The following is a 12,515-nucleotide window of genomic DNA, read 5'->3' as shown; positions in this document are numbered from 1 at the left end:
GGGGTCATTTGAGAATGGGAGATTTAAGTCGTGGCAGACAAAAATTAGACATGAATTTGAATTGAGATAGTGAAATATGAATGTATATCTAATTATATTTTTATTCGATTTTCACGACCTTGAAGCACGGGATTATATCGAATGGTGAACTCACATTTGTATCCATCAACTGTGATGAGTCAAATCTCTTCTAAGTAATTGCAAGCCAAGGACCTGCTTTCCTTATCTTTTGCTTTAAAAGAAGTTGTCCGCAAGGATCAATTTAATCCGTGGGTTCCAAGGGTCCCCATCATAACTATCAACTAGTCTGAGCGGATAGCGTACTTCCACTCATTTAAAAGATTCACTTTCCGTTGTATTTTGTAAATTCATTAGCCATGCATTGAAGATGCTTTTTGGTAGGTTTTTAACTAGCTAAGTTTGATTGAGGAACATATATACTCTTATCTGGCTCTTGCTCCATCTTACAAGTTTGCTTTGTGGTTATAATTTTTCTGTTCAATGGGAAATTTTCATAAAGGCCGAGTATGTCCGAAGACTGCAAACTTGTATGTCCGAAGACTGCAAACTTCTTAACATTCATGCATGTATTGTGTACTTCCTATAGCATTTGGGTAGACCCTCATTCATATAGTAATCTACCGTATCTTTCCCCTTTTTTGTCTGTTGAAAATACCATAAATTTGTTTTCAATATGGGTTTACGCCTAGAAATTCAACCCTTAATGTCTTTCAACTTGCATCCTGGACAATCTTATTCTTTCAAGTGGACATGTCTATAAAGTCTTTTCAACAACTTTTCTGAAGTCAGCGGTACCAATACTTACTTTTATCACCACGTAGAAATGAATAGTGGTAATGGGAAAAAGTTCCTTACCCTCTAATGGTATGTTCAAGAAGAACAGGTTGTCCATCTCGAATTTGATCAAATACCGAGTTACAAACTCATTTATTCTTTTTTGTAGAGGTATTTTGAGAAAAGAATTCCTGGATAACAAGCATCAATTGTTTGATGCTTTAACATACGTCACTGGAGTGAAGGAAATATAAGAAAGCTGTGTAGAAATCAGAACTGCATGCAGCTGATACTAATCAAGCACATGCATACCGAAGCACAATGGATTGACTGCAAATGCCAGGAGACTGGCAATTCTCGGTTACCATCATGTCCATTACACCGACTATTTTGTGAGACTTTCATACCGATTCTGAAAACTGTCCTGTCCCTGACAATGTCAACTGCAACCACCCTTAGGAAACCAAGACAATATGTGTTTCAACTTGGCGTAAGTGAAAACTGTAACTTGAGTATTCCCCATTATCTTCATTCAGTAAAAGGGCTGAAAATTCAATTTCAATTTCAATTTGGCAAAGCAGTACATCTTGACTGCTAAAAGATCATACAGCAGTCTTCCACAATTTAACTAAAAAGGAAGCCAAAACTAAATGTGGAAGTCAAAACTACCTCACAAAATGCCATACTCTTTCATTTATAAACCATGTAATAAAGCAAAGCCAGTAAACTAAAGGGCTCTAAAACAAGGAATCACACATCTGGAAAACTGGAAAACTCCAATATGAACATAGTGACACCACGTATTAGTCTCTATTCAAGCTTTTTGCCTTTAAGTGGACCTCTCGGAATTTTGCTAAGAACATTGGCGTCAAAAACAGCATAATGCTTCTTGATCTCTGCCTCTGCCTTCTCAGCAAAAGCATCGACCTTGTCCTCATACTTCTCATAGAGCACAGGTACAGTATGCAGTAACACAAAAACTGCATCCAGAGAATGGAAGATGCAAATTAGAATCAAATAAACAAATAGTGTGGTCCCAGTTAGCATTGAAAAATCAAAGTCCCAGTTAGCAGAATTGGAATTTGTTACTTACCTATGTAAAACAAGGTGAGGAAGTTCCAGATATTCCCCAATATAGAAACTACCCACAAGCCAACAATGACCTGCACGTACAATGTCAAATACTTTACATCAATACTGTGACATGAAACTCAAAGAGGTGAACCAGTGGGAAGAAACTTGAGCCCTAAAGCAACTATCAAACTATGGACTTCAATTATAAAGCTAGATGCACATACAACGAGGAATTTCTTCAAGTCTTTCCCAGATGCAATATCCCGTAGGATCTCAAGGGCCCTATTGATTTCAATCCTCAATGCGGATGCAACACCAAGGACAATATCCTTATGCAGAACGACTTCTGGAATTTGAGGTGGAGCCCTGGTGCATAACTTTCAATGTGAATCTTCATGTAACTATTAGATGGACAAATAAATTGTGAATACAAAAATATACATACGTGTTGATGAACGTGGATGCATTGGACCACAGGAAAAGCACTGCTAAGGCAACAATTAGAATATGGCAAACAAGTGTGAGCAAGTGGTATTCAAGCAACTCAAAAAGTGCCCAGATAACAGTGGCAAAACCAAGCACGCCAGCTGTAACTTTCTTGTCCCTCCATAGGAAAATGTCAGCGGCTGTCATTGATAGGAAATTATTAGTATATATACATACATAAACAAGCAGATACAGAAAGAAAAGTTTCCGTAACAGCACACAGATTTGGTGTTCATTGAAGTTGTTAAAATACTTAGAAAGCCTAGCAGGAGATATTGGAGCACAGAAGATAAAGGAGTCCGGCCTTTCCAATCTAAAGCAAAATAAACAAGTCATTAATGTCAAAACCTAATAATTTCACCAAGTCTTACTATATCTTACAGGACAAATCAAACTCCGCCAGTATGCCCTTAAATTCCAATTGAGAGAAAAGCTAATGCAGTATAGAAAACAGCCCTGTCCTTTTCAAATCCTTCACGTATCAACTCTTCAGCAGGACATTACTTAGCACTCAAATACTTCTGATGGGTAGATCTGACAGGATTCTCAGATATAATGAAGCGATCATACTGTCTTCAAGTTTTTTCTTTTTTTTTTTTTTGACACTCTCATCCTTGCTTTTTCCTTTTGCCAGTACAAATCATGTTGCAAAAGACAGACTTCTGTTCCAAATATTCTTTTTTCTAAAGAAAATTCAAAGCTTAAGTGGCTACAATCCCTTGCCTAGTGTCCAATGTGAGCAACAATGAAAATTGCAAAACTGGTCAAGTTATGAAATATCCAAGAATATCTTTGTCGATGGAAACCTCTTTAAAAACAAACAGTTCCATTTTGAACCACAGGACGTTTTGTGTCACTTTACAACACTAAAATGGTAAAACGAGAAGAGAGAAGAATTAACAATTAAATAACCTAGGAAGAGGATCCGAATTTTGAAGCAACATAATACTATAATGAAACTCAAATCGATAAATAACAGTTCAACCATCAGGAGACCAAAAATAATGGGGAAATTTTCAAAAATATACAGCTCAACATAAAATATTACACCACGTAACCCAATATACAATATTATACAACATTATACCTGGGGTAAAAGCATTATACATAATGTATCAACCTTGTATAATAGTGTATAAAAGGTGTTTATACACAAATATGGGTAATAAACTGAAAACATGGGCTACGTGGCATAAATATTTTCTCCCAGTAGACATAGATCATAATTTTCCCTAAAATGAATGTGTTAGGAATAAATATAAAATTGAATCAAAATCACAGACATTCTGAATAACCTACATATATCTTCAGATAAGAATACATTCGTATACATATTAGTACTCTCTCCTAATTTATGGCAAACTTTTCACTTCTCGAGATTCAAACTGCATGAATTTTGCCCAATATTTTAAGATACATTTTTTCACCAAATTAATTTGCAACTTATTAGTACTTTTTTCGTGTAGTTGTCAAATATATAAATTTTAATCTTAAAATAATCCAATTTAGCTTCAAAATGTTGTCAAATTGACTCTGGAAAAGCGAAAAGTATCACACAGGAACAGTTGGAGTAATAAACACAAAATTGAATCATAATGACAGACATTCTGAATAAACCTACACATATCTTCAGATAAACATACAATCATACACATATTAGTATCTGCAATTTAAAATAAATAATAAGAGAGATTTGAGTAATGTACGTTTTCCACCGCCTAGAACCTTATGAAGAGGCCTTTCTCTACCGAAAAGACGATAGATCTTAGCCTTAACAACCGGTGATTGTTTAACCTTCTTCTCATCTTCAGAAGAAGAATCGTGACCGCCGTGTAATTTTTCCATAACGGAATCAACAAATGAGTCGTTATCGCCGGCGTGATCTGTTGCCATTGCCGGTAAATGGGGGACGTGTGTTTTTTGCTGTTACGAAAGAGGCGCTTTTTGAGTGCGTGATTTTTCGTTTCGCTTGAGTACGTATGAGTGGGAATGATGAAATGTTATAAAAAGGCTTTTTAAGATGGGGCGATTTTGAACGTGAGGTTCGGTTCCCGAACCAAGTGGCTCGTAAATAACGCAAATCAATGAACAAAAATTATCTTCTTTATTTTTTTTTTATTTTTTTTTTTTTTTTTGGGTTCAACTTCAAAAAAATTGATTGTACATTTTGATAATAGAAAATTACTCTATTTTTTTACTTTTAAATTTAATAGCATGTTTATAACAGTTTATACGAATAATAATTTTACACAGGGAAACGGATCAAATTTATCGCTTACTATAAAAGAATTGATTTTACCTTATATTATATTATACTATTCATACAAAGTTATTCCGGTCTTTATCAAAATAAATGGTTCAAATATACCCTATTTTGTCTAGACCGTTCAAGGTGCACATCTTGTTGTAAAGTTGTTGTACAAAACACAGAAATAGTAAGAAATTCTTGAAAACTTGAGACGTGTCGAAGACGCTGTCCTTAAGGATAATTCACTCAGTGTAGGCAGAGGCGAATCCAGAATTTCATGAGGATGGGTTCACCATTAATTTAAGATAAGATATAAATTTTTATGGGGACATCAACTTCCCAAGCAAAAGATAATCAATTACATTTTTTTTAAGAAGTAAGTTGTTTTATAATTACAATGCCATCAAAGAGATGCATGGTTACAAAAGAAAAGGAAATATCAACTCATACAAAGATAACAAAAACCTCTCATAAGTCTAAAGAGCTGACAAAAATCCAAGGGCCTATCATAAGACTAAAGAGCTAATAAAATCCAAAAAACTAAACAACCCTTCTATTACACCGCTTTCGCATTCAAAAAAAAGGGAATTACACCCTTCCAAATTTATAATAAAATAGAGGAATCACACCCCTTTTGCATTCAACTATGAGGGAACCACCCCCTTCCACATTTATAATAAATTAGAGGAATCACACTCCTTTCGCATTCAAAATTATAGAGAAGTGCTCATTACTGTCTATCGAGCTCGAAATTTAGTGCAAATACGATCCAACATGTCCAAAACTTTACGGCCGCAGTGCAAATGGTACTTCTCCTTCTAAACAAAATGATGACTCCAACCTAAAAATGAAAATTTGTTAAATTCCTTAAAACCCATAAACCCCAAAATTCAAAAAAAAAACCAAGAAAATAAGCTTTCAAAAGTCAAAACCCATAAACCCAACATTCAAAAACTCAAAAAAATCAATAAAATTCAGAAACCCAAATTCAAAAATCAATAAAAAGACCAAAAGGGTGTTCGAAATTCGAATTCAAGACTTATCGGACACACTTGTTGTTCGAGATATTTTGTTTTGGGATTAGAGAATAATATTATAATAGAGAATAAATATGGGAATGGAGAATAGATTTTGCCTTTTGAAACTTGGGACTTTAATTTTACTTGATGGATTTTGATGGGTTCATTGCTGACTTGCAGCTTAAGTATCAACTATGGGTTTCTAAGTTTCTTGATTGTCATGACTCATGAGTTTATCGTTGCAGTCATGGATTTTTTAATTTTTTTTTTTTTTAACTTTTTGGGACTTGGTATAATTAAAAATAAAGGAAAGAAAAGTATATGATGCAATATGAAGTAAAATACTTTTTTACTTGAGTAATAATATAAAAAGGAAGGTAGAAAGGTAGCTTTAGAAAATAATAGAAAAAATTAAAAAAGCTGCCCAAGCTGGGGATTGAACCCGTAACCTTGAGAATACAAAGATAACCTTTGACCGGTGCTCCACTCAGCCTATAATGACCATGTGTTCACTTAGTTAATATTAGATATATTTTCAGAATTATACACATAAAATATCGAGATTAGTCGAGTGACCATGTGTTCACGTGACCCAAAATTTACATACAAATTCGCCCCTGAGTGTAGGTGTATCCCTCAGGATTTAACAAGCTCTTCTAGTAAAATACTAGGAGCCAAAATCTAACAAAGATTTCACAAAATAATAACCCAGCAGAAGAAATAAGAATAAGAAGAATTATTTTCTCTTGATATTTTCTTATATACAAAATGAACATATACAAAGGTATATATAGGACCAAGAAATGTTGTCTTCAAATGACCAAATTATTATGATCGTTTGACTAAAGCCATATTTTAGCAAATGAATGTTGCCATTTAAGGCTAATAAAATAGTAATAAAATCTTTGTATTAAATTCAATTGACCGTTGGTCCTTTCATTATTTTGAGATACTAAGAAAAAGATTATTTTTTCTAACAATCGCCCATATATCTCAAAATAATAATAAGAAATAAAATAAGAAGTTTTGCTACGTTTTCACATATGAATATAATGCGTTGAATCTGGTGTCGCGTAGACTATGAACCAGACCTAGACAAAATAATTGATGAAGTTTAGAATTTCTATGAACCAAGAATTCTTTTGTAAGCCCATGGTCTTATTCTATCACATTATACTCGCACAATCTTTATCGTTATCGCGGTTTTACGCTAAAAGGCCATGCGCATGTCCTGGTATTCATGAGTGCTCTAGAAATCCGTCACAATTTCATAGAAGCGGCACCACTCCACACTCATATAGGTCCACTCATCAAGTGTATTACGCGAGCAATGCGATACTTTTATAAAGGATATAGTAATTGATTAAGAGTTTATAGCACAACCTCACTTTGCCTTGCAGTTTTGCACTATATTCACACACCATAGGAAGGGACATAAAATAATAGTGCACCTTTGATCAACTCATAACTTGTTATTACCCATATGAACCTAATTCATGAGATATCCAATCACATAGGTTGAGTTACCATCATTGTTGATCTTTTCAAGTTGACATAATAAGTCTCATTCCCCTCGATGTTTCAGATATCATTTTCCTTTGCAAAGGTTTAGTCAGAGGATCTGCCAAATTCATTTCTGACTTTACATAATCTATGGAAATAATTCCATCTCTCAGCATATGCTTTATCACATTATGTCTCAAACGTAAGTGTCTATTTTTTCCATTAAAAGATTTATTTTTCGCTACAGCTATCGCTGCTTGACAATCACAATGTATAGACACAGAAGGTATTGGTTTTATTCCTATTGGAATACTTGCTAAGAAGTTTCTCAACCACTGAGCCTCATTAATAGCCAACTCCAAAGCAACAAATTCAGATTCCATAGTTGATCTTGCAATTATGGTCTGTTTGGCTGATTTCCATGCTATGGCGCCCCCACAAAGGGTAAACACATAACCACTAGTATATTTTGTCTCACCTGAATTAGAGATCCAGTTAGCATCACTGTATCCTTCTAGTATAGCGGGAAATCCACTATATTTAATACCGTAGTTCATAGTACCTCTCAAATATTTCAAAAGTCTTCTTAATGCATTCCACTGGTCATTGTTAGGATTATGAGTATATCTACTCTATCTACACACTGCCTAAGCTATATCAGATCTAGTAAAATTCATCAAATGCATTAAACTACCAATAATTTGAGCATAATAATTTTGAGAAATAGGTTCTCCATGATTCTTTTTCAAGTGATTATTAGAATCAAAAGGAGTGTTCACAGGTACCACATCAAAATTTTCAAACTTTTTAAGAACTTTTTCTACATAATGTCGTTGAGTTAACATCAACCCATCATTGTCTCTAATTATTTTTATGCCCAAAATAACACTTGCCTCTCCCTATCTTTCATGTCAAAATTTGAAGACAAATTTTTTTTGGTATCATTTACTATATCAAGATTAGAACCAAAGATAAGCATGTCATCCACATAAAGACATATAATAACACAATGACCATCAACAAGTTTTGTATAAACACATTTGTCTACTTCAACAGAGATAAAATCATTACTTAACAAAACTTCATCAAATGTTTCGTGCCATTGTTTCGGAGCTTGTTTTAAACCATATAGAGACTTTATTAATTTACAAACTTTATTTTCTTGACCAGCCACTACACAACCTTCGGGTTGTTCCATATAAATTTCCTCCTCTAAATCAGCATTTAAAAACGCAGTTTTAACATCCATTTGGTGAATAAATAATTTGTGAATAGATGCCAATGCAAATAAAATACAAATAAAGGAAATTCTAGTCACTGGAGCATAAGTATCAAAATAATCATATTTTTTTTTGAGTAAAGCCTTTAGCAACAAGTCCAACTTTTATCAATAGAACCATCAGGATTATATTTCCTTCTGAAAATCTATTTACAATCAATGGGTTTATACCCCGGAGGTAAATCAACTAATTCCCAAGTATTATTTTGTAAAATGGAGTTTATTTCAGATTTGATGGCTTCTTTCCAATGAGATGCATGAGAAGAAGAATTGCTTCAGAAAAAAGTTAAAGGATCATTATCAATAATATAAGTTTAAAAATCATTACCAAAAGATTTTTCTATCCTTGTCCTTTTACTTCTCAAATCTTCATTTTCAAAATCATTTTGGAAAACAGGAACACTAAAAGTACTTTCTTTTTGAAAAGTAGGAACATGAGAAATATTATCACGTTTTAAAGGAAAAATATTCTCAAAGAACTCAGCATTTTTTGTTTCTACTATGGTGTTGCGTTCAATCACATCACTGTTGATTACAAGAAATCTATATGCAGTACTATTAATAGCATAACCAACAAACATACAATCAAAAGTCTTAGACCCTATTTTTTTTTTTTTTTTTTTTTTTTAGGATCAGGTAACATAACCTTGGCAAGACACTTACTTTCAAATATTTTAAGTTAGGAGGATAAATTTTCTACAATTCATAAGGAGTTTTTCCAGATTTCTTGTAAGGAATTCTATTTTGTAAATGATAAGCATACAAAATAGTTTCACCCCAAAGATTGTCAGGTGCACATGAACTAACCAGCATGCAATTCATCATTTCTTTTAAAGTCCTATTTTTCCGTTTAGCTACCCTATTTGATTCGGGTTATGGAGGAGTAACTTCATGAATAATTCCTTCCTTTTCAAAAAATTCATTAAACAAAATATATTCTTCACCTCTATCAGATCTTACTCTTTTGATCTTCTTATTCAATTGATTTTCTACTTCAGATTTATACAATAAAAACATTTCAAAAGCTTATCTTTATTTTCAACAAATATACTTTTGTATATCTAGAGAAGTCATCTATAAATGTGACCTAATATCCTTTACCACCTCTAGTCATAGTTTGTTTCAAGTCTCCCAAATCAGTGTGCACTAAATCCAATAAATCAGTTTCTCTAAAGACAGAAGCACACGATTTCTTAAATTTTTTAGTTTCGAAAATTTCACACTTCTCAATATGTGAAAAATTAACATTCGAAATCCTTTACCACCTCTAGTCATAGTTTGTTTCAAGTCTCCCAAATCAGTGTGCACTAAATCCAATAAATCAGATTCTCTAAAGACAGAAGCACACGATTTCTTAAATTGTTTATTTTCAGCACAAATTTCACACTTATCAATATGTGAAAAATTAACATTCGAAATAAGTCCTTCAGAATGCATTTTATTAATATAAGATGAACTAACATGTCCAAGTCTAGCATGCCATAAATCAAAAGAATCAATCAAATAAGCAGAAGTACTACTTTTTTCATTCTCAACATGAGAAACATTGAGTACAAATAAGCCATGGTTACACTATCCTTTGCCCACAAAACCATTATTTTTTATTAAAGCAACCTTATTATATTCAAATAAAACCTTCACTCCAGCTTTTTCTAATAATCCCATAGAAATCAAATTGGCTCGGATATTAGGAACATGCAATACTTCAGTTAAAGCCAAAGTTTTTCTAGATGTGAGTTTAAGAAGAACTTTTCCTTTTCCAAGAACTTTAGTGGTTCTTGAATCACCAAGAAAGTTTTCTCCTCTATTGACTTGGGTGTAAGACACAAAATTATTTTTATTGGCATAAATATGCCTAGTAGCACCAGAGTCTATTACCCAGTCACTCACACTGGTCTCAATGTTCTCTAGGGAAATGACCGCAAAAATAATATCACCTGCTTCATCCAAATTAATTTTTGACTCGGCAGGATTGTCAATTTTCCCAAGACTTTCCTTGAAAGTTTTATTAATAACTTTGGGCTTGTAACCATGTTTATTTTCATTAAAAAGAGTAGAGATATACTTACATACTTTAGTAGCATAATTCCAAAAGTTGAGTAGTTTAGCGAAGACAATTATAGTTGAAAGTATAACAAGAGTAGAACCTCCAACGCCAAAAGTTTTACTAGCCAACCATGATTTGTAATCACAGCAACAAGTAAATGTCCACCCGATCACGTCACTAATCTTGTACACTTCACTCTTGTATACACCATAAAGTATCAAAATCATCAAGAACATAAACAAGACTTTCGTCAACAAAACAAGGTTAGATTTTCCGTGCTTCATGACACCAAGAATTATCCTTAAGATTGTTGAATTTTTTTTGTCAAAAATACGAAAATACTAAGAAATTCTTGAAAGCTTGAGGCGTGTCGAAGACACTATCCTTAAGGATAATTCACTCGGTGTAGGTGTATCCCCCAAGATTCAACAAGCTCTTCTAGTACAAAATTAGGAGCCAAAATCTAATAAAGATTTCACAAAATAATAACCCAGCAAAAGAATTAAGAATAAGAGGAATTATTTTCTCTTGGTATTTTCTTATATACAAAATGAACATATACAAAGGTATATGTATGTCACGACCCGAGTTACCGATCGTGCGGGCACCTACGTTATTATCACTAGTAGGCGAACCCTTACCCATTAATCCATTAATCATTAGGCAATTTCAACTTATTTAATCATTTATTAACAGTCAATAGATAAGTGAATGAATGGATAAATAAAACAAGTCATAACTAATAGATAATATAAAAGCGGAAGTCTTATATATTACACCCCCAGAATCTGAAAGTCATCGTACAAGGACTCTAACTAACAATGTGTAAAGAATGAAGTATATCTCAAATGTAATAACAACGAATGTCTGGAATAAAAATAGACATCTGGAAAGAGAGAGCTTTAGGTGGCATGGCATGGGTAGAAGCTCACCCTCGGATCTGATCGAGCAAACTAGCTTCAAGCTAGAGATGTAGCCTGGATGAAATCTCGAACACAATCGCACGCTCAAAAATGGTGCGACGGAGGTAATATCGGTACAAACACTATGTACCGGGTAAGCATCATAGGCGACTAAGTTTAGCTCACGCATATAAGTATAAAATCAACAAGATAAACGGATAAGCACGCAACACTCAAATCCAAGTCACGGAATGTCTCATAACGGAGTCACGGCCCTGATGAAGCTTCTAAACCACAAGTCGTCAAGTTTCGAACAATCTCGTCTAATAATCATAAGTCCAAGCTCCTTCCTGGTGAGAGTCACTAATCCACAATTTAACTCGGTCGGATCATATCAATACCACAACGACCATTCCGGCGAACCACGCCAAAATCGAGAAGTAAACGAGCCATATAATAATGCGAATAAAAATGTAATTATGTACAATACAAAATATGATGATGTGCGATGCAATGTAATGCAATGCACGCTGACTAAATACCACCGTACACGTATGGCCAGTGATGATCATTGCTCAGTAGTCATGACCTGCAGGGGACCTATGGTGTCCATGTACCACTCGTTCCGGACTCACTCCTCGGACTCGATCATAAACCTCCGCTTCGGATCGAACCTCGGACGCGGGTCATATCAATGTAACTCTAGTCTTCGGAACTAACATCGGACCACGAGCCCATGATCTAAGTCACATTTGAGCCTTTCCATATATATAGTAATGTTGTCACATCACTCTCAATGGTCAATTCATCAAGTACCATGTATCAAATAGTATCACAAGTTCAACAAGAAAGATTATATTAACCCTCTTCACTAATTCCACATCACAATGTATGTCTCAACGTATTCGCTTCATTAGTATGTATGGACTATAAACAATTAGCAATATCAATGTCAAACACAAGGCATCATGCCACAAGTCTTCCGAACTATTTCCATTATGCATGAGTGTATGAATGCATAAATGAGTGTAAACATGGTAAATCAATGCAAGCCAATAAAGCAACAGTGAAGGTACAAGTCACAAAGCCACAAGTCATATCAAGACTTGGATCAACTCAACCATGAAATGAATCATACAAAATCAGGGGCTCAACCAACATA

General features: G+C 34.0%; 1 protein-coding gene across 1 annotated transcript; it reads right to left on the bottom strand.

Annotated features, from left to right (window-relative positions):
• Positions 1-1,336: 1,336 nt before the first annotated feature.
• On the bottom strand, positions 1,337-4,354 carry LOC132051692 (reticulon-like protein B1). The gene is made up of 5 exons (XM_059442867.1): positions 4,062-4,354; positions 2,315-2,495; positions 2,094-2,235; positions 1,889-1,958; positions 1,337-1,775 (listed from the first exon to the last, which is right to left on the bottom strand). Exons 1-5 carry the CDS (start codon positions 4,246-4,248, stop codon positions 1,606-1,608), a joined length of 750 nt encoding a protein of 249 aa, XP_059298850.1. The 5' UTR covers positions 4,249-4,354; the 3' UTR covers positions 1,337-1,605.
• Between the last annotated feature and the right edge of the window lie 8,161 nt (positions 4,355-12,515).

Source organism: Lycium ferocissimum, chromosome 4, assembly GCF_029784015.1.
Source record: "Lycium ferocissimum isolate CSIRO_LF1 chromosome 4, AGI_CSIRO_Lferr_CH_V1, whole genome shotgun sequence".
NCBI lineage: Eukaryota > Viridiplantae > Streptophyta > Magnoliopsida > Solanales > Solanaceae > Lycium > Lycium ferocissimum.
The sequence above is the reverse complement of the archived record's forward strand: the minus strand, read 5'-3'. Positions and strand labels throughout refer to the sequence as shown.

Coding starts and splice junctions, on each gene's coding strand:
- LOC132051692 (XM_059442867.1), bottom strand. CDS start 4,248: ATGGCAACAGATCACGCCGGCGATAACGACTCATTTGTTGATTCCGTT. Junction 2,496..4,061: donor GGTTCTAGGCGGTGGAAAAC/GTACATTACTCA, acceptor TATCAATGACAG/CCGCTGACATTTTCCTATGG. Junction 1,776..1,888: donor CCTCACCTTGTTTTACATAG/GTAAGTAACAAA, acceptor CTCTGGATGCAG/TTTTTGTGTTACTGCATACT.